The sequence below is a fragment of the Myxocyprinus asiaticus genome, chromosome 14, assembly GCF_019703515.2.
Source record: "Myxocyprinus asiaticus isolate MX2 ecotype Aquarium Trade chromosome 14, UBuf_Myxa_2, whole genome shotgun sequence".
NCBI lineage: Eukaryota > Metazoa > Chordata > Actinopteri > Cypriniformes > Catostomidae > Myxocyprinus > Myxocyprinus asiaticus.
The window spans coordinates 6,405,760-6,428,396 of record NC_059357.1 but is presented as its reverse complement, the minus strand read 5'-3'; the positions used below and the strand labels follow the sequence as shown (position 1 = coordinate 6,428,396).

Sequence of the window (22,637 nt, the reverse complement as noted above, 5' to 3'; positions counted from 1 at the left end):
TTAGATGGTTTAAAGGATTAGTTCACCCCAAAATCAAAATTCAGTCATTGTTTACTCACCCCTGTGTTGTTATAACCCTATATGACTTCCTTTCTTTTTCTTAACAGGAAGGGAGAAATTGTGAAAAAAAAAAAAATTCTCAGTGATGTCATACAATGGCAGTTTATGGTGACCACCTCTTCAAGCTTCAAAAAGACACAAAAATATAATTCAGAAGTCTAATAAATTATTCCATGAGACTCATGATTGTAATGAATGCATATGATAAGATTTGGTGCAAAACAAACCGAAATCTAATGTATTATTTAGTTAAAATATTCACTGACTGTTAAGGCCCAAACATACTCTACGCAAGTACATGAACGCAGACGCACCTCGCTACGCAAGCTCGATTTCACGCATTTGGTGGTTTTAGCTGGTCCAGACTGGTCTTACCTGGTTTAAGCTGACCAATTTGGCCAAACTGGAGCTTTGCTGGATTTTGGTTGGAGGCCAGCTGATCTCCCAGCCTGACTAGCTAGAAAGTGCCCAAAACCCTCTGAAACCAGTCTGGGAGACCAGCTAAGATTGTTTAAAAAAACATCTCAAACCAGTCTAAGATTGTACTGTGGTTTTAGGTGGTCTAAACTGTTCTTAGCTGGTTTAAGATTGTCACCCAGCTTGGCTAAACTGGAGCGTAGCTAGTTTTGATGGGAGGCCAGCTGATCTTCCAACCTGACTAGCTAGAAAGCGCCCAAAACCCTCTGAAACCAGTCTAGGAGACCAGCTTATATTGTTTAAAAAACAGCTAAAACCAGTCTAAGATTGTTTGGTGGTTTAAGCTGGTATTAACTGGTATTAGCTTGTTTAAGATTGTCACCCAACCTGGCTAAACTATAGCTTTGCTGGTTTTGCTGGGAGGCCAGTTGATCTCCAAGCTTGACCAGATGAAAAGTGCCCAAAACTCTCTAAAACCAGTCAACGGACCAACCTGACCAGGCTAGGCGACCAGCTAAGACCAGCCAACCAGCTTAGGCTGGTTTTAGCTGGAGGTTTTTCCTCTAACATGAAAAATGCAACAAATTGTCAGTGGTGGCCAAACCCATTTAATATTATTTATTTATTTACAGAAACCATGGTTACCATTAGTAATTTGTGTGGATAGAATCGATGGGCGTGGTCAAACCCCACGCGTGACACTCCCAGCAGCCGTGTAAACTACACTTCCCAGAGTTCATTGTGGTTTCGCTCATGCCACGTCATGTCCACCGGCCACGTCGCCCCTCATTCGCCATATTTCGTGGAGGAATGCGCTGGAGGAGAGCGGCACTGAGCCGGTTCACAGTTATCTCAAACACCCTGCGCTCTGTTTAACGCCGCAAAACAGCCAGAGAGTGACAAACATCATGAATCTCTTTAGACTGACCGGAGATCTGTCTCATTTAGCTGCCATCATCATCCTGCTGCTCAAGATATGGAAGACCAGATCGTGTGCAGGTGAGCTCAACTCACACAAAATATACATGTCTCGCATTCTTCATATGCCATTTGTGCTGTTTTAAATGTTAAGAAAGCCTTTAGACTGGGTTGAGCTGTCAGGAAAAGGTCTTGTGAATTTATTTTCAAGCATAAAGCAATTAAAATGAGCAATTTGTTGAGCAAGCAAGCTAGTGGGTTAGCTTGACTTGAGAGCTGCTGAATTCCATATTATTGTTTGATTACAAAAAGCATTTGACGTTTAAATTTACAGATATGTCAATATTTAGCAGGTTTTGTCAGCTATTAAAGCTCTGGCTTGTATAAATTTGAAGGCTTACTTCAAAATGCACAGCACAGGCGTGTTGCATTCAATCAAGAAACTTTAGGCCTAGTTACCAACTTCAGCAATTTAGTAATAGTTTAATGAAAACAGCAGATTTTGTCATCGAGATCACGCATTTTCATGCTATGAAGCACTTTCAGTATACAGAGCATATAACTGGCTACTCAGATGTTGCTTGAAAACGTATCTGGGGGTCAAAAAGTCACTAATGATATGTTTAAAGCGTTGTTATGGCAGCAAAATGCCATGCATCTTAAGATCTTCTTCCTGTTATTCGCCATACATTCCTAAAATGCAATGCATACCTTGCTTTGACGTGGCAGTGCATGTAGTTTTGTGTGCCCTTGGCAAGAGTAGGCAATGCTACTCCATTGACATAGAGATATAGCAACTCTTTTGCAAGGGTTACTAACTTATCTCAGCATTGTGCCATAGTTTGTAGTTTAAAGAATTGGTTAAAGGGCTGAGTGCAAATGGTTTTTGCCCCCCAGGTATCTCTGGGAAGAGCCAGATACTCTTCGCCTTGGTTTTCACCACAAGATACCTGGATCTCCTAACGTCATTCATCTCTCTTTACAACACATCCATGAAGGTAAGAGCTACGAAAGGAGAACTTTTCCATATACAGTCTGAAACTAAACCATTGTGTGTGTGTAAAGAAAACATGCAATTGCATATTGATACTGATGATTGAAACGATCAGTTTTTGGCACATGATCGTTTGCATTAGAGTAAACAGTGGAGTGTGGTTATATTTACACTTAGTACCTTGCATGGTTAATAGGCGATTTGCTTTTTCATTAAAACAGATTATCTACATTGGATGTGCCTATGCCACCGTATACATGATCTACGTCAAATTCAGAGCAACCTACGATGGAAACCATGACACTTTCAGAGTGGAGTTCCTAGTGGTTCCAGTGGGAGGCCTTGCCTTCCTGGTCAACCACGACTTCTCTCCATTGGAGGTAGGACGGACTAAAAGATCAAAGCAAACTTTGAGGCAATTGATCAAACTGTTCACTGAGCATCTGCCACCTTTGTCCATTATAACTGTGTTTAGATTTACGGAATAAGGAACAAGCTTACTACTTACTGAATACTATGCTTACTACTATTATTCTATGATAAACGTTTCGAACAGTAGTAGTATGCTACATTGTTGTCCCATGACCCGGGAAGTATATAGCAGCAGGCAGAGCTCCAAAAATGGGTGGGAGCTCAAACCCACCAGCAACGATATAAGGAGCACCTAGTCTCACGTAGCCAGACTTATGAATGCGGCATAGATCTGGGGTCTATAGCTGCTTCAGTTGGTCAGGACAGGAAAAGCCATTTAACTTGCTGACATGTAAAGCGACCAATCACAGTAGGTTTTGTCATTATGGGGTGTTTGGGGGGGGGGTTATTGGAGATGTATCACACCATAATAAAAGACCGACATGGTGGGGGGGGGGGGATTTATATAATTGTGCGTGAGTCTCTGTGAGTGATTGCACACAAAACACATGGGAGAATAGCATACAATGAGTAAGAGAGTCTAAGTACAGCACAGAAAACCACATTATAGAGAATTTCACAGACATAACTAAGTAAATAAAGCAGAAAATGAAGCTCTGCTCGTGGATATCCGCTTTGTTACGTGCCTCAAACGAAACTCTGAATATCTTTTTTGGGGGGGGGGGGGGATTTTTCCCCTTTTTCTCCCAATTTGGAATGCCCAATTCCCAATGCGCTCTAAGTCCTCGTGGTCGCATAGTGATTTGCCTCAATCCGGGTGGCGGAGGACGAATCCCAGTTGCCTCCGCGTCTGAGACAGTCAGCCCGCGTATCTTATCACGTGGCTTGTTGAGCGCGTTGCCACGGAGACATAGCGCGTGTGGAGGCTTCGTGCCATCCACCGCGGCAACCACGCTCAATTCACCATGCGCCCCACCGAGAACAAACCACATTATAGCGACCACGAGGAGGTTACCCCATGTGACTCTACCCTCCCTAGCAACCGGGCCAATTTGGTTGCTTAGGAGACCTGGCTGGAGTCACTCAGCACGCCCTGGGATTCGAACTAGCGAACTCCAGGGGTGGTAGCTAGCGTATTTTACCACTGAGCTACCCAGGCCCCCAACTCTGAATATCTTTAAAAGATTTGATGTCACTAACCTGGCAAACTTGGGCAAATTCTGTGATTTATTTTATCCTCAGAAGTGCTCATTCTATCAAAGCGGAACCTTGTGAACACAACTCGGCTTCCAGGCGGACTGATAAAACGTCCTGTGGGCGTCAACTCTCGGAATTAAGGTCCAACCAGCCAGTCAGATTTGCGCTGACTGATCGATAAAGCGTTTTCCAGTTTTGTGTGCTATAAGCATCAGACAGTTAGTGCACGGACCTTGGGCGTGCCGTCTAAGGCTGAGACTAGGTAGACCCTAACCGTGAGTAGAAGTGACGCCCACTTTTGAAGTTGGCGCAACCCTGTTTTGGAGTAACCCTGCCCCCTTCTGTAGTAACCTTGTCCTTGTTTGGAGATTCCGCCCCCATTTGGAGATCTTCGGCCTGCAGCTATACCTACTTGCATGACCTCACCATGTTGCATGTGATGGGTGTCCGGTCAGGGACATTTCTGACCATATTGGAGCCCTAGGCGAAATCGAAATTGTTGCCGCGGGGAGGTCTGTTTGTTGCCGGCTGGCACGGCGACCTCGTCATTGGCGCCCCAGTCTGGCAGAACGACCTCATCATTGATGGCCCCGCCTAGTTCACCTATGGCTAGTAACGGCCCTGCCTCCGGTTATCATCTAGGAAACAAAAGTATCAAACTTGTGAAAACATTTCTTTACTTTTGGCAGTCCAGTCGAATATTGAGTCAAAGAGATATTCAAAATCGTTTCTGTTATTAAATGTAGTTAACCGATGTTAATGAATATAACCTCATTGGGTTATTCTGTGTCAAATCAACCAAATTTCAGAAGCTTCCCCTGATGAAATTTGTTTTTGTTAATACTTTTTCTTATGAAAAATAAACATAAATTATGATGAAAGCCAAAATATTAAATACCATGGACGAAAATTTACTGAGTAATCCGTTATTTTATAAAGGGGTTTTTAATTTACATAAAAACAATAGTGTTATATATATATATATATAAAAAAAACTCAATTGAAAATCAAACACTCAAAGTAAGATTTTGATAATTTTTTTTTTATGTGAATAGGTACATTTCTAGTTTCTATTACAAAGTTATTTGTACTCCAGACCTTTGTTTTGTAGGATAAGAAAAACTAGTTTCAAACCATGCATCCCAAATTTTGTTTTCAACCATTGAAAATGGGTAAATTGTAACATTTTGCGGATCGAACCACATTGAGAGCCCCATATCTCTGAGATTTAACCGTACAGGGTTAATATATAAATAACCAAGGTTATTTTTTCTAGGTTTAGGGTAGGGGTTAGTGTAGTGTGTCTGTGGGACTCTAAATAAACACAGTAAACACATAGCAGCGATGCCCATACTGTACATTAGTATTTAAATATGGGTGCAAATAGTATTTGACACTATTTGCACCAGGGTGCAATTAATATCTACCATTATTTGATCAGTGGTTGGGGTGGAAGTAATATCTAAAAAATACAAAGACACGTACATCCCATTTATCAGGTATTTGGTTGCAGAGTCCAAAAAAAACCCTCATAATCCAACAAAAAGGAAAGTTAGTTCTGAACCAGAATTTCAATGGATATTAAGATATCTCTAATACTTCTGGCGTTATAGACACTCATACTTTGGAAAAACAGCACAATTTTTTTTTTAACTCCCACCATTGGCATGGAATGCAAAAAGTGGTGCTGAAGTCAACTGATTTTAATCATAGACATACCTATCTCTGTGTGAAAATAAAATATTGACGCTGTCACTTTTCTAAGGTGCTGTTTTTGACCTGTTGTTTTGCTCCAAAATCATAAGCAAAATTGACATTTTCACCCCCTTCTACAGTACAAAATCATGGATTGTTCAGATATTGATCCATGGAATTTAATATTTAAGCTTTCATCATATTTTTGTAATCTTTTTCATCAGTAAAAATATGACCAAAAATGACATTTTAAGCCAGGGACCTCTGGTTCAGTTGACCCTATTAGAACGCATTAATTATAATTCTGTTAGCTCCTCTCTTTGGTTATCAATTCAAAAAGTAATTTATTATTTGTTTTTCGATAACAGATCCTGTGGACCTTTTCCATCTATCTTGAGTCAGTGGCCATCCTGCCTCAACTCTTTATGATTAGTAAGACCGGCGAGGCTGAGACCATCACTACCCACTATCTGTTCTGTCTGGGGGTCTACCGTGCCCTTTACCTCTTCAACTGGATCTGGAGGTTCTACTTCGAGGGATTCTTTGACATGATCGCCATCGTTGCTGGGGTTGTCCAGACTATTCTCTATTGTGACTTCTTCTACCTTTATTTCACTAAAGGTGAGTTAATATGCACCTAAACCTTCATAAGGTCATGCGTGTGAAATGAAATTAAGTTTGTCTGATCTTGACCTTGACGTGAAATAAGTCAACATAAAAATTAAAACATTCCATATTTACTTATAAAATACATATTCTGGTCTTATTGTTAATAGTTCATCCATGCATGACTAGGGACTTGTTTGCCATTAGTTCAGGGGATTTGGTTTTTTTATTCTCAGAGGTTTATTACAGAGAAAAGACCAGGATGACATAAAATCTTCATGCTTAATTTTCTGACATGTTCTGTCTGGTCCACAGTGTTAAAAGGAAAGAAGCTGAGTCTACCAGCCTAAGTGCCAAAGAACAGAGAGCTGTGTCTCCATCAGACTTATAGAGGAGCACAGGCCAATGATGCCACTGCTCAATCACTGATTTCTTTCCACTCCACCTGGACACCATCAACCATCCCCTTACAGCAAAGAGGACTTTTTTACAAACTTTTTTGTTCTTCTGTCTTTAGCATCTTGTGATACTTTATTTTTTATTGCTATTAAAAGAAAAAGAAGAAAAAACTTTTCTATAAGCAATGTTGATTGAATGATGCATTATACACATTAACTCCAGTTATTAAGTGCATCATTGTTCATTTGTCCATGATTTGAAATGGTTCCCAGAGTGTTCAATAAGTTTGTGTTTCTTCCTGATTTATGTGTATGTTCAAAAATTCAAATTATTAGATACCATCCCCTTTTTACAATGTACATGTGGCAATTTCGCCCCTTTGCTTCAAAAAGTGGTTTAGCCACCGGTGGGTTTAAAAAAAGAAATTCAGTTTTTCATTTGTTCACAAAAATGCCTTATGCTTATTTCAGATTTTGTACATAACCATTTGTGTTCATTCCCCCATGGAAACAAGTAAACTGTAAATAATAGAATGTTTCATATTCCATTAGGCACCATTATCCTTCACTCTTTTTTAGGATGTTGATCATTGTCAACAGGATGAGGTGATATTACAGTAAGATTGTTTAAATGTTCAGTTTTCACCTGCGAACAGATAAGCTTGTCAAGATGCAGTAAAATATGGCAAAACCATTCAATTAAGTGGTGTGGATACTGGCAAAGCACATTAGAGGTGTGTGTATGACATGAGTTTTGTAGTGTAGTCTTTTTATATATATATTTTTTTTAGGTTCAGTGTCCCAGGAATTTTCCCCACTTGAGTCTTTCCAGTAGGGTTTAGTTATTTTTCTAGTTTTTACATGTTACAGTCTCCAATAAACATTTTAAGGGACAAGATTTTATGTTTATTTGTCTGAAACCAATGTCTAAAGTTCCTTAAAGATGAAGCATTTCTTAAAACTGTTTTAAAAATGTATTACATTGTATTAATGGGCACATTTACTGTATATGGGCTGACTACAATTGGCACACAAACCAGAAAATATGGAATTTATTTGGAACAGAGGTTTTCAAACAGGTCCAGGAGCTTCGCAGAAAGTTTCTGTGAAAAAAATAAAATAAAAAAAAAATGTGTATAAAAAGCATTTACCAAATTTGACATGATTACATTATGTTTACATTATTACATTAAGACCCCGTTTCCACCTGGTATTAATGTGCGTTTTGGGTGATCCGATCACATTTGCGAATACAGGTCTAAACGGGCTAAAACGTTTTGTGATCGGATCACAAAAACCACATACAAATGTTGTTAAAATTGCATGTGACCAGATCACAGTTGAGGTGTAAATGCTAATCTGTCCTGTATGCATCCCGGTGTCATAATCAAATGAGTCCGCCTATGAATTAGAGTCACGGGGGTTCTGTTTGTTATTGCAACGGCTTTGAAATGGTGAAAAGCACTAAAGATACGAAAATAACTGGACTGGCTTCATTAATTAATGAACATGTTTATTAAAAAAAAAAAAAAAACCGTTACATGTTTTTGGTTAGTTTTAAGTTAGTACGTTAGTTTTAGCTAAATGTTCTTAAATGTACTCAAACCTGCTCAGCACACGTTTACCTGTCAATCAATCGCTGCGCTAAAACAAGAGTTTAAACTTTGCTGGTTACAAGTGGTTTTAAAAGGAAAATAACCATCCATTCAGAACATTTATAAAAGCGGATACATACACACCTGACGCACCTTTAATGCAGGTAATAAACTAAAATAACAGATCATTCTGACTGACATGTTGCGTTTGTGCTTTGATTAAATTTCATCTGCACCTGAGAGATACAGTGCACTGTTTTTTTTTTTTCTAACTTTTTGTTGCGCTTTAATATAATGCAGTAACACTGACAGAGTGATTGATGTATGTTGTCATGAAACATAGACCCTCCCCTCCAAATCCGAATAACATTTAATAACATTTTTATCGTTAATTTTAGCTTTAGTACAATGACAATTTAGAGCCCTATTTTAAGAGTGCTTAGTGCTACGTTATGCTTTTAAGTCATACGTGCAAATCAATGGGCGTGGCCATGAAGTTTTGGTATTTTCTTGAAAGCATGCACTTAGTCTAGGCACAAGTGGGTTTGGTGAAATTGTATGTGCAAAGCAAGTAAAGTCATTTTTTATTTGTATAGTGCTTTTCACAACATTTTATTATCTACGTTTTCCATTTTAAGAGTATAGTCCATCCTTTAACCAAGGTGATGCAGGTAGAGGTCAGTAAGGTGCACTGCAGTTCGACTGTAAGCTTGTGGCAGATTAATTTCCAGTGGAGTCTATTTTAAATCCAAATTTCAGGCAGTGTCCAGTGAAGTATCCCATGTCTGAGAGTTGGTGCTGGCATCAGTTCATCCTCTGTGAGGCCCATCATAGTAGACTGAAGTGATATCTGGCTGGCACAAGCTGCAGTTATATATCAGCTACATGTAATAGTGGGAGTCGGACATCATGCAGGATATGTATCCCGAGGATAAGACAGGGAAACAAATAGAATAATATTAGCCATTCTTTAAACCAGGATTATTGAATATGAGATGTGTTTCCGGTTCCGGCAGACCTAACTAATGCTGCCTAACTATGAGCTGATAGATATATCCTATAGGTGTGTGCCTGGCTGAAAAGATGAATCTTTAGTCTAGACTTGAGAGTGTGTCTGATGCCCGAACCATCTTCGGAAGAAAATTCCATAGTTTAGGAGTCAAATAGGAAAAGGATCTACCTCTTTTATGGATTTTGATATTCTAGGTATTATTAACAGGCCAGAATTTTGTGATCTTAGTGAACGTGATGGAATATAGCGTAATAGAAGGTCACATAAGTACTGTGGAGCTAGACCATTCAAGGCTTTGTAAGTAGTTAGAAGTATTTTAAAATGAATACAAAATTTAACAGTTAGCCAATGTGGTGACGCTAAGATTGGGCTGATATGATCATATTTCTTGGTTTTAGTCGACACTCTAGCTGTTGCATTTTGAACTAACTGAAGTTTATTTATGGAACCTGCAGGACATCCTCCCAGTAATGCATTACAATAATCTAGTCTTGAGGCCATGAACGCATGAATTAGTTTTTCGGCATTAGAAACAGAGAGCGTGTGTCGTATCTTAGGTGGAAGAATGCTGTTCTACAAACATTGGAAATGTGGTTTTCAAAGGACAGATTGCTATCAAATATAACACCTAAGTTCTTCGCTGTAGAACACGATGTGACAGTACATCCATCGAGAATCAAATGATATTTTAGTGTCTTATTTTTAGAGGTTTATGGTCCAATAATTAGTCCATCTGTTGGAAATTTCTAGCCATCCAATCTTTGATATCATTGATACACTCTGATAACTTGGAGAATTGTGAAATTCCATCAGGTTTCGAGGAAATATAAAGTTGGGTATCGTTGGCATAACAGTGAAAACAAATTCCACGGTTCCTGATTATGTCTCCCAAGGGGAAGCATATATAAGGAGAAAAGGAGAGGCCCTAAAAGTGATCCATGTGGCACTCCATACTTATCTTTAGTTTGATCTGACAATTCCTCATTGTGGACTAAATTTTCATGCTGATTAGTATTATTAATCATTATTAGTATTCATAGTAATTTAGTAGTATTATTTAATTTAGTAGTATTATTGATCATTTGTATTACAAGCTTTATATAGGTTGTATATGCAAGCCTTATATAGGTTGTATGTGTAAGCTTTATATAGGTTGTATATGAGTTGCCTTTTATGAGTTGCATGTGTTGCATGTGTAAGTTGAGACGTGTGTTTTACATTATGAGGGGAGGGAAATTATTTTAAACTGTTATGGTATGCTTAAATACACCCTGCAAATGTATTTTCTTTAGAGAAAGACTAAGAAAGCCCCAGCAAGACCAGCAAGAAACCATTTGTATGACACCACTCTTTAAATTAAAATTTTGCTTTTCTCCTATGTCTGACAGCTAAAAGAATTAATAAATGTATTATTTCTTGGCAAGTAACTGGTGTTTGGCTCTGTGACTTCATAACGGGGGAAAAGACATACATTTAAAGGCTTAACTGATTTACACAGACAAAGTGGTAGTGATCAGATAAATAGGACCTAAACCAAGCTAATGCCTGTCCACAAATGCCAACATAATTCTCAAGCCTATCCAAAAGAATTTCGTGATCTATGGTGTTGAAGGCAGCACTAAGATCTAAAAGCACTAGAAGAGAAATGCTGCCACGATCAGATGATAAGAGCAAGTCTTTTGTAACTCTGATAAGTGCAGTCTCTGTACTATGAAGGTGCCTAAATCTTGACTGAAATTCTTCATATATATAATTTTGTTTTATTTTTTTGTAAAAATGAACAGTTGGGAGGACACTACCTTTTCTAGTATTTTCTACATAAATGGGAGATTTGATATCAGTCTATAATTAGCCAACTCTCCAGGATCAAGCTGTGGTTTCTTGATAAGCAGTTTAATAACTGCTATCTTAAATTTTCTTGGGACATGCCCTAAGGATAATGAGGAGTTAATAATATTAAGAAGATGTTCTGATATTACAGGAAACACTTCTTTTAATAGCTTGGTCTGTATTGAATCTAACATACATGTTGTTGATTTTGATGTTTTGAGAAGTTTGTTTAGCTCCTCCTCTCCTATGACAGCAAAGGATTGAAGTTGTTCTTGGGGAATAATATTGTCTTCAGAGGTGCTATTACAGATGGTTGCATAATTCCATAAATAATTTTGTTTCTGATGATTTCAACTTTATCAGTAAAGAAATTCATAAAGTCATGACTACTGTGCTGCGATGGAACATCTGGTTCAGTTGAAGTTTTATTCCTCACTAATTTATCCACAGTACTGAATAAGCACCTAGGATTATTGTGGATATATCTATGAGTTTGCTAGAATATGCAGACCTGGCAGCTTTTAGAGCCTTTCTGTAGCTAGAGACACTATCAATCCATGCACCACGAAAGACCTCTAATTTTGTACTCTTCCACTTGCGCTCCATTTTTCAAGCTGCTCTCTTGAGAACATGAGTGTGATCATTGTACCACCGTGCAGGGCTTTTCTCTTTAATTTCCTTTAATCGAAGAGGGGTGACACTATCAAGAGTGCTAGAGAAGACTGTATCTATATTTTCTGTGATTACATAAAGTTCTTCAAAATGATTAATTTACTGAGTATTTCAGAAAAATCTGGAAGGCTATTAATGAAGCTATCTTTAGTGGTCGAAAGAATAGTTCTACCTGATCGATAACGTAGCGTAGATTGAGCGACCTTTGCTAAGTGCAGCATAGAAGAGATGAGGTAATGATCTGAGATGTCATCGCTCTGCAGCAGAATTGCTATATTATCAATATCAACTCCGTATGACAGAATTAAATCTAGCGTATGATTATGGCAATGAGTTGATCCTATCACATTTTGTCTGACCCCAACAGAGTTGAGAATATCGATAAATGCTAATCCCGGTGTATCATTTTCTTTATCGATGTGAATGTTGAAGTCACCAGTGATTAAAGCTCTATCCACACTAACTACTAGATCTGACAGAAAATCAGCAAATTCTCTAAGGAAATCAGAATATGGCCCTGGTGGTTTATATACTGTAGCAAGAACAAAAGATGACTGACATTTATATATGACGATGTCACATTAAGCATATAATTACTTATATCCTGACCTCTGAGTAACACCAAAAACATTTCTGTAAATTGTAGCAACACCTCCTCCTCGACCTTTCAGGCAAGGCTCATGTTTATAACAATAACCTTGGGGAGTAGACTCATTTAAAGTAATATATTCATCCAGTTTAAGCCATGTTTCAGTCAAACAGAGTGAATCTAAACTATGATTTGTAATAATTTAATTTACAATTATGTAATATATGTTATATATAATATATAATTTTTGTTATTTTCAAGTTTGATATCAATACAAAATTTTCTAAATGACAGTGAGAGTTTTGTGTTGGTAGTTCGGGGAACAGACACAGTCTCTATATGATATCTAGGTGATACAGTTTCTATGTGTTGCAGTTTATGTGAACTATGTGACATCTCAAGGCAGCTAGAAGATGTTTGGATTAGCCAGTTTGTCTGCTTCCTGACCTGGGCCCCAGTTAGTCAAACACTATCACTATTAAGACTATGAGCCAAATTACTAGAAAGGAGAGTGGCACCTTCCCTGGAGGGATGGAGTCCGTCTCTCTGTAGCAGGTCAGATCTACCCCAAAAACTTGTCCAATTGTCTATAAATCCTATGCTTTTCTGCGGACACCACTCAGACATCCAGCCATTCAGTAACACTAATCTACTATAAACCTCATCACCACGACGAGCAGGGAGGGGACCAGAGCATACTACAGTGTCTGACATCATTTTTGCAAGTTCACACACCTCTTTAACATTATCTTTAGTGATCTCTGACTAGCGAAGCCAGACATCATTAGTGCAGACATGAATAACAATCTTAAAAATCTAAAAATAAAAATCTACGTTTAGCATTACCCAGCACTTGTAAAGCGCTAATGGGCTGTGTCAAGTGCAATGTACTGTACATGACATATTAGCAATTCAAATTGACCAATTTCGCCAAAGATGATTAGTTTGCATTCTTGGAAATTATTGTCAGTCAGTACCACATGTCAATCATAAAATCGTGATTTAGTTAGATACTTACACTCTTAATCTGAACTGCTGAATATGCTGATGCATGGCGCTGGAATAACTAGATTTGTGCTTAGCTTCTATGAGTCCTGCCTTCTTTGATTTGATCTCTAATGACATTGACGAGTGGTGTTATACCATTGAACATGCAAAAAAATTTAACTTTTTTTAAACCATTATGTAATCCCTACAACAACTTAAAGACAATTAGACAGCAGTGCATAATGGACTGCAGCAGAACAGCAACAAGGATATGAATTATTGTGTATGTGGAAAATCCAATCATTTAATTAAATAAACAACATATTGTCTTTATAATATCACACTTACTATTTTTTTCACACAGTATAAATGGGCCTTTACATATTTATTTATTTTTGGATGGGAGTTCCTCAATATGAAGTGGATCATCGTATTTGATGGTCCTTGGAATCAAAGAAAGTTTGAAAACCCCTGTTCTGGAATACAAAAAGCAACTCATTGAATGTTAGTGTAAACAATTTTTATGATTAGTTACTGTGGATGGTTTGTGGTTGTGGATAATTTGGATGATAATTTGTTAAGCACATAACATCATGGCTAACTGGCCCCTTTGCAAGTAAGAAAAGGGTAAAATATTCACTTTCAATTAAAACTTAGTATTTCCATGACTGTGAATACTACATTTCTACAATGGCATCTGAAACTGAAAACTATTCATTTTAAATGATACTGCATCCAAGCCGCTAGGTGTCAGTGTAAGTCCAAGATGACAAAGACAAAAGTTACTGAGTGCACCTTTAAATGAATAATTCAGGTCCAATTTTAAAGAACTGGTCACAATGATCTCCCGTTCAATACACACTGGCACTGTACATGGTAATCAGAAGTGGATAGAGTATCCAAAATCTTTACTCAAGTAAAAGTACAATTACTTTAATAAAACGATTACTCAAGTAGAAGTAAACGTAGTAATGTAAAAAACTACTTGAATAAGAGTAAGAAAGTATCCAATTAAAAGAATACTCAAGTAGCGAATAACTAGTTACTTCCACATAAAACATAATGGACGATTACGCCCCAATATTCCATTACATTATACATATTTAACATGTATTACAGAATAATAATAATTATACTACTACTACTACTAATAATAATAATAATATTATTAATAGAAATTGTCATCATACACCCTCATATTGTCTCAAACCATATGACTTTCTTCAATGCAACACAATTAAAGTGATGTCAGACAGAATGTTAGCCTTATAGTCACCATTTACTGTGCCACTTTACTGTTTTTCCTCCATATTTTAAAAGGGAATGGCGACATTATGTCTAATATATTTTTTGGGTTCCACAAAATACACAAATTCACACAGGTCTGGAACAACATGAGGGCAGGAAATTATGACAGAACATTAATTTATGGTTGAACTATCACTTTAAGGACGCTTGTCAGATTTGGACGAATCTGTCAATTAGAAGACAAGTTTGGAAACCAGTTTCTAGTAATTATTATGGTGAAAAATGTGAACAATGTCCCACAGGCCCAATTATATGTAACGCTGAATAAAACAAAACAAGATCATGTTTTATTAATACCTACTCACTATTTCAAAAGTCCTGTCACTTTTTAAAGTCCTGTATGGATTCTTAGATCAGTGTAGTAACAGTATTTTCAGTGTTGAATGAATTTAGATCATTAGTTCTGTACATTAAGGGAAAACTGCAACTTATCTCTGTATTTGGAAGCGTGTTGGGCTTATTTAAGTTCAGAGCTCTGTTGTCCATGAGAAAAACATGTCGCATCTTTCAAATGCAGAAATGCTGTGCAGGCGCAGACATACTGTCTACTCTTGCTCCAGAAGTCAAGCACGTGATCTGCAAGCATAATACATTTACACTTAACGCAGATGTTAAGTGTCCATTTACACTACAATATTTTCAACTAAAAACTGAAAACTTTTTATGAGTTTTGGCTGTTCGTTTACACGACAACGGCGTTTTGGGGCCTGAAAACGCAAACTTTTGAAAACGGGTTTCAAATTGCAAGTTTTTGAAAATGATGACGTCATGCGCACGCGTATTACGTCATAGGCATGCGCGCGAGTACTTCAAAACAACGCGTGAGACATTCAAAACTACAATGGCGGCCTACAGGACTGTGTTTGTGCTGCTCAAGATTTTGTCCAGACAAAATTGCTCGATGCTTTCGCCATCTTCATTGTTTGTATTCACCGCTCTGTGGAAGAATGCTTATGTGCGCAGGCGCATAGTATTTCATTACAAAGTGACATCGCCAACTTCTGGCCTGGCATGCATAATACAGCGCTTTTAGTCGTTTTCGCGGATCCTTATGAACGGGGATCGTTTTGACAACGTTGTCGTCTGTACTCGAAACTTTTCAAAAACGCAAAGGAAAAACACATTGTTGTCATGTAAACGTACCCTCAATCTTGAAATATCCACTTGCCTTGGTGTAAAATTAAGGTACTTCATGACGAAACTACTTTTTTTCATGGTGTGGAGCGAAGAAAGTGTTTATTTGGCTTTCTTGCTGCTGTTGCAGTGGTGGACTCGACTCCAGTGACGGAGCTCAGCTGTAAAGTTCTGCTGTTGTAAAAGTCCCTTTCAAAAATCTCTCAATAAATTATGCATTTGTAATGATGTAAAAAGTGTTATAATTCATCAAACTTTATTTTGTCACTTTGTTTAAGAAAAACTTTGGTTCTTAGCCAGGTGCAGGAAGACTAAGGGATGGTCCATCATTTCATTATAGGGGAGGAGTTAGGAGTATATATAAAACTTATGCAGAATGGAAATTGCGACTGTTTTACACAGCATTTAATCTCGGTGTTTATCACACATTATATCGCACTACTTCCTTGTACTGCATGTATTTGTTTAGAGAAATGTTTATGTTCTTTTGTGTTGCCGATGTGGAATACGCCCACCTTGATCAATGGTATATTCCCCTGGTGCTGCACTCTTCAGTCCGCGTGAAACATTCTGAAGAGAGGTATGCATCTCTGTCAATTGAAAATTCGAACATGTTCCTAGAGTATATTAAATAGAAGTTACAATGAAATCAGAACAAAATACTTTGGTAATACTGTTGTTGACCCGGTTGTGTGTAAAATTAAAGGTTGTACATGTTTAACACTTGACATAATTTGTATCGCTTTAAACGTGCGATGGTATTTCTATGAACGGTACTTCTGACGTATCACTTTATGTCCTATGTTCATTTTCATAAGAATGAAAAGGCTTCTTAATGTTAATTTGAGTTTATTTCATTTCGTTGTGGTAAAATTAGTGGTTAATTCATCGCTCAAAGAGTGAAATGCGCGCCAGTAATCCACGGTGCATTTTGGGTAATGTAGTTCATGACTATATGGTTAAAGTAAAGAAATTGAAACTGTGAATTGTGACTTTAGTATTGTAAGTTGCCTGCATATTAGAAGATGGGACAATGTACTAACTAAATGATGTATTTACAGATTGTGAAACAAGAACAAAGAGATTTGTTGTAAAGCTGTCCCATTTTATGCTTGCAGGTATGAGTTATTGTGTTCATTTTGTTTTATTATTGTTTTATTAATTTTCAGTATTCATAAATCTTGTTAATTCTATATAAAAATATACCTTTGGGGTTATGCATTTTATTAAGTGGAACAATTTAAGATACTGTGAAGAAAACAAATCTTGTAATAGGAGCCTGCGTGAAACATTCTGAAGAGAGATTGTGAAACAAGAACAAAGACATTTGTTGTAAAGCTGTCCCATTTTATGCTTGCAGTAAACACCCAAGAAAAGGCGCTGCTGTTGTATTTGTCCTTATTTGGGGTTGGTCCTCTGGTGCGTCTGGTGTTCCGCTACACATTTATTTACACTTATTACATTAAAACCAGTAATGTAATGACAAGAATGTCGCCCATTGTATTGAACTAAAAAGTACATTTTGTACATTAGAAATTTACTTGAGTTAGAGTGAAAAGTACCCACCTTTAAATACACTCATAAAAGTAATTTTTTCCCAAAAAGTTACTCAAGTATATGTAACGGAGTAAATGTAGCATTTTACTACAATGAACAATGAAACAATGAATCTATCTAATGAATAGTTACAAGTATTATTGAAAAAAAAAAAAAAAAAAAACATACTAGTTGCTATTGGAATGCTTACTACTAGTAGAGAATTAAAAAATAAGTACTACTAGCAAAAGATAGGCTACTATTTTGTTTTAAGAAATAAATGTTAAAACGGCTTGCCATGCACGTTTTCCTTAGAGACCAAGAGTTCGAATGATCACGATGCAATTTTCTGCAACATAATATTGTAACTCTTGATTGTTCCATCAAAGCTCATAGAACGTGTGACGTCACCGCGCGATTTCTGGTCAACAGCTCAGTTGTTGTGGGGCGACCGCGGGAAAATAGTCCACGTAATACATCGGCTAGTTCCAGGGAGGGACTCTGGACTTGCTTGGGATCGTCGGGAGCACATTTCACAGAATACACCGGGAATATATTCACAATAATTCTTCAGAAATAACACAAGACGCGTTGGGGCGAAATAGAGGAGCTTTCGATCTAGGACAGTTTACGAGGGGCAGGAAAATGGAGTTGGATGACGGAGTTGTGTACCAGGACGACCCGGGGACGTCAGCGATAATGTCGGAGCGCGTCTCGGGCCTGGCCAACTCCATCTACCGTGAATTCGAGAGACTCATCCGCAAATATGACGAGGACGTGGTAAAAGAGCTCATGCCGCTGGTCGTGGCGGTACTGGAGAACCTGGACACTGTGTTCGCCGAGAACCAGGAGCACGAAGTGGAGCTCGAGCTCCTCAAGGAGGACAACGAGCAGCTGATCACTCAGTATGAACGCGAGAAAGCGCTGAGGAAACACGCAGAAGAGGTGAGTGCAAGATAATTGTGAATAGTGCATTGATAACAGCAGCATCTCGCATCAGCATATACAGGAGGAGAACAAGAGGATGGCATCATTGTTTTGTTGCAGCATCAGAGCCACGTATCAACCTGCACGTGCAAGGATGGCTTTGTCATGCCTTGTTTAGCCAGCGTTGCCCTTTGATGATGAATCAGTCTTTCAGATTAGGCATTTAATAAATAAATAAATAAATGGAAGGAAGTATCAACATTTCATGTTTTGCGTTTTATTTCAGCCCCTCAATTTATTAATATGCCCTTTTGGTGTTTATAACTTTTGTGCAAGCATATAAGCAAGCATGCATTTGTCTAATACAGATTGCATCATGTTGTTTGCATTCTTAAAAATAAAACAAAATAATACATTTAAACAAACAATCAAACAAACAATGCACAATATTGAGACTGATGCTTGTATCAGAATCATATGGCTGGATTTTGACACAGGCAGAGCTGCAACAGTCTACATATGCAAACACACAAAAGACAGTGCAGTCTTGTTTTGTGCATTTATTTACTCTGCATTAATGCATTTAATCTGCAATTAGTTTCCGCCCTTTTTCAGAAGTGTTACGCGTACATAGATGCTTTCCTTAACTAACTTTACTAACTTGAGGTGCTTTACACGTTATTTTGCACGAGTAAGATCCATTTTACATCAGCACCGGCCATTGTCATACATTATGTTGTAAATGATACAGTATATGAACCTTTCATAGTTGTGCATGAGTAAATGCTTTGATATGGCTCTAATCTGTTTCGGAAATAAGATTACACTGCATTGTACAGCTCTTAGTGTGTTTAAGGCCGACTTTGGACAGATTAAGTCTCCTCAATGACTGTATGTGTTCACTGACAGTTAACTGGGATTATGTGCAATATGCCTGGGACATTCTTCAACCAAAAGCACAAATGAGCCATGAGCTGTATTAATCCGTGTGTGCTGATCTGGGATCTGAGAAGTATCTTATTATCACAGGTTTCACTTACACCAAAACTGTGACATAAGGCCGTGGTCAATATTGAATAATGGGAATTGATCTTTTACGCAATTTACAGTTCACTCATATACTAGAGAAAAGCCTATTTGGGAAACTGTTGATCAAGTTTTCAGCCTAACACATTTATTCCTAGTAGAGCCACAAATGATACTTTCTTTAAAGTAAAATTCACAATTTCAGTGTAATTATTATATTTTCAATATTAAATGAATTTTTCGGGTTCAAAACAAGTAATGGTCAATCAACAGCATTATGTGGCATAATGTTGATTAACACAAAGATAATGCAAAAGTATAATTCAGAAGTCTAATAAATTATTCCATGAGACTCGTGATTGATATGAAAGCTTACGATAAGGTTTGGTGAGAAACAAACCGAAATCTAACGTATTGTTTAGTGAAAATGTTCACTGACCGTTGATCTTCTGTGTGCGTTCATTATAGGGCACGAGAGCAACAGTTCACGCAGCCCCCTCACGACATGGGGAGTTCAAGCGAAAATTCGTTTTGTTTATCAAAAAACAGATCCTCCACAGCGATAGCGACAACAGAACACAACACAACTGCTCAAAAACCAGAGAACAGATCTTACTAAACATGTCTGAAGAGTTTGTAGGTGAAGAATTGATGCATTTCTATGCCCAGCCTTATTTTTTTTTGGACAGTTCACAGTGGATGGAGTTACCTGCGCGATGCCAAAAATAGAAAACAAGCGATTGATAGAATATACCGTCACTGCTGGTTAGGACAAAAACTCTGATTAACATAGAAAAGATATCTTTTATCGTGTGTTGTTTGCCATCAGGTTAGGACACGGTGTGACTATGGCTGCCTGTAGCCTCCTCTATGTTTCTGTTTGATTTCTGAGTAGTCCGTTCTAAAAAAATAAGGCAGGGCATAGAAATGCATCAATTCTTCAACTACAAACTCTTCAGACATGTTTAGTAAGTTTTTGGGTGAACTGTCCCTTTAATGACAGTAAATTTGATGAATTCATAATGACTTAAATGACATGAACACTTGATTTACTCAATATTTGCTCAAAATTCACAATCATTTGAAATACAAATGGTTTATTATCTATTAATAAGGCTGGTGGTAGATTTTGATGCCGATAATGTTAACATATTGACAGATTAATCGGCCTGACTGATATGTTATTGCCAATTTAAACGCAGAACCCACACTAACAGCAATAGGGCGCAACGGTCGGGTTCTGGAAGTAAAAATCCCAATTCTCCAAAGGGGAATTAATTTTTTACCGTAACTTATAAACTTTGAAAGACAGACCTACAGTCTGTTCTGAGGTTGGTAATTGATGATAAATGCTTCTGTCGAAGCCATCACAATGTGTTTCTGCAACTTAATAAAATAAAAAAATAAAAAAAAATCACATTAATTATTGAATTTGTGTTGAATGACTACACTCCGTATGAACCCTGCAGAGAAAGATCCACCAATCAGAGAATCGCAGCAAACACAGTGCACCAAAAGAGCTCTGCAGCAACCGCCCACTCCCACTGTGAATGATGCAATTGAGTCGCTCTCCCTGCACTCTCAAAATGCTAATGTATTTGCATATATCAAAATATTTAGCAATAAAATACAATTATGTTGTTTCTTTACTTAGAATCTACAACTTTTAATCAATAGTTTTATATTTCGATAACATCATTAAAGACGTTAAGTACACAGTCTTGTACCTTTTTCTTTTTGTCTGATTTTCAAATACATTTGTGCTTTAAATAAAATTTGTAGTGTTGTGATTTATTTCGGAGCTGGTTAGTATGGTAATTATTTTTTTTTTTTAAGCTAACTTTGAGAATTGATTTTCTAAAAACCCTATGGAAAAAATGAATGGAAAAAATACTTCTGGAAACAAGATGGATGAAAAAGCGGGCACGGTTGCACTCTATATGCTGCTGTCTTTAAGCACTGAATCAATGTTCTATGTAAATTTCCTTAACTTGACAAGTTGACAACTCTGAACAATGTGTTTGTATTGCATGGAAAATGAAAGTGTATTGAATGTGACAAGAACCTTATGTTTGTTGATTTGTCTGCGCTTGGAGGCATCAGTCAGTATGATGGGAAACTAAAGTGACACTGAATCAGCTCCCGGTGCTGTTGCGCAAGTCTCTCCATGAGACCCCTGCATTCCAAACAGAAGCCATGAGTTCCACAAAGAGTGTGTACCAGAGAACTTTCAATTAGGGAGACTACATCAGGATGGTATTACTTCCAGGTCACGGGGTCCTTTGCTGTAATAGGGCTGAAAGACTCTGGCTTGATTCAGTCTGTGTTTGTCTGCTTGTGTTAGGGCAAGAGTACTCATTACATGTTTTTTTATTATAGGGATGCACTGATATGTACATTTTTGGCAGATATAAAGATTTTAACAAAAAAAAAAAAACTATTGGCCGACATGATATTTTGCTACTTGCCTTATTTTGTCATCATATTGCTGTTATATTTAGGAATGCTTAAAAATTTTACAAAAGCTTTTTCACTGTTCTAACAATAAATAATTTCCATTGAACACTGAATCTGTTAAGCACATGACAGGCCAAAATTTTAAAGAGAGCCACAGTGAAAGATACATACAAGATAAAAAAGATACAAAAATTGACTAAAAATGATAACACGATTAATGATATGAAAAAAAGGTTATTTTGTACTTCTAAAACAGTTTTTCCCTTCTGTTTTTGCAGTTTAAGATGCAATCTTTTAAGGTTTAGTAATGGCACAAGGTCATATTGCAATTTCAATCTTAATTCAATCAATTAAGGGATATCATACCGATATCTCAGAAGTCAAAGTCTGCTGGTTTTCAAGTGTTTTGAATGGTTTCCCTCATCACGTAGCCTATAAGTAAGTGCCGCTTTCACAACTGGCGCATCCATTTATGACTTTTTAACATGTCACGTCCATTTATTCCACATTAATGTGAGAACGAGACAGAATAAAAATAAATATTACATGTTCTTAGGAGTGCCAACCCTTCTACATACTGTGGCTTTTATTATTTCTGTTTTTACAAAGTGTGTTATTAATTAATTATAAATAAACCATTGATTTTTCATATTGGGGTGTTCATGCTTATTACTGATATGCCGATGATTTTAATTTGGTCAATAGTTGGTCGATAAATATCGGCAGCCGATACATCGGCGCATCCCTACTTTAAAAAAAATGACAAAACAGTCCAACTAAAACCACTGTTTTTATTTACTTTTACTTTTTCAATGTCCATACGTGACAAACTAAACTAAAATAAACTGCTTTTTAATGCTTGTACAAGAGGAAATCATTTTTCAACACACACTGAATGAAACCCAAC

General features: G+C 37.3%; 2 protein-coding genes across 12 annotated transcripts in view; both read left to right on the top strand.

The window, feature by feature from the left end:
- Positions 1 to 1,258: 1,258 nt before the first annotated feature.
- On the top strand, positions 1,259 to 8,492 carry LOC127451888 (ER lumen protein-retaining receptor 2-like). The gene is made up of 5 exons (XM_051716927.1): positions 1,259 to 1,476; positions 2,293 to 2,393; positions 2,611 to 2,769; positions 6,022 to 6,274; positions 6,575 to 8,492. The coding sequence occupies exons 1-5, from the start codon at positions 1,386 to 1,388 to the stop codon at positions 6,607 to 6,609; spliced, it is 639 nt and encodes a 212-aa protein (XP_051572887.1). The 5' UTR covers positions 1,259 to 1,385; the 3' UTR covers positions 6,610 to 8,492.
- A 9,107-nt stretch (positions 8,493 to 17,599) lies between these two features.
- The window catches only part of LOC127451867 (C-Jun-amino-terminal kinase-interacting protein 4-like), a 59,270-nt gene continuing 54,232 nt past the window's right edge, over positions 17,600 to 22,637 (top strand). For 9 of the 11 annotated variants that reach the window (XM_051716873.1, XM_051716880.1, XM_051716875.1 and 6 more), the window contains exon 1: positions 17,600 to 18,265. In XM_051716873.1, the coding sequence (XP_051572833.1) occupies positions 17,966 to 18,265 (300 nt within the window). In that variant the 5' untranslated portion in view covers positions 17,600 to 17,965. The remainder of the gene's footprint in view (positions 18,266 to 22,637) is intronic. The other 2 variants (XM_051716882.1, XM_051716883.1) reach the window with 1 other exon arrangement.

Coding starts and splice junctions, on each gene's coding strand:
- LOC127451888 (XM_051716927.1), top strand. CDS start 1,386: ATGAATCTCTTTAGACTGACCGGAGATCTGTCTCATTTAGCTGCCATC. Junction 2,394..2,610: donor TTTACAACACATCCATGAAG/GTAAGAGCTACG, acceptor TCATTAAAACAG/ATTATCTACATTGGATGTGC. Junction 6,275..6,574: donor CTACCTTTATTTCACTAAAG/GTGAGTTAATAT, acceptor TCTGGTCCACAG/TGTTAAAAGGAAAGAAGCTG.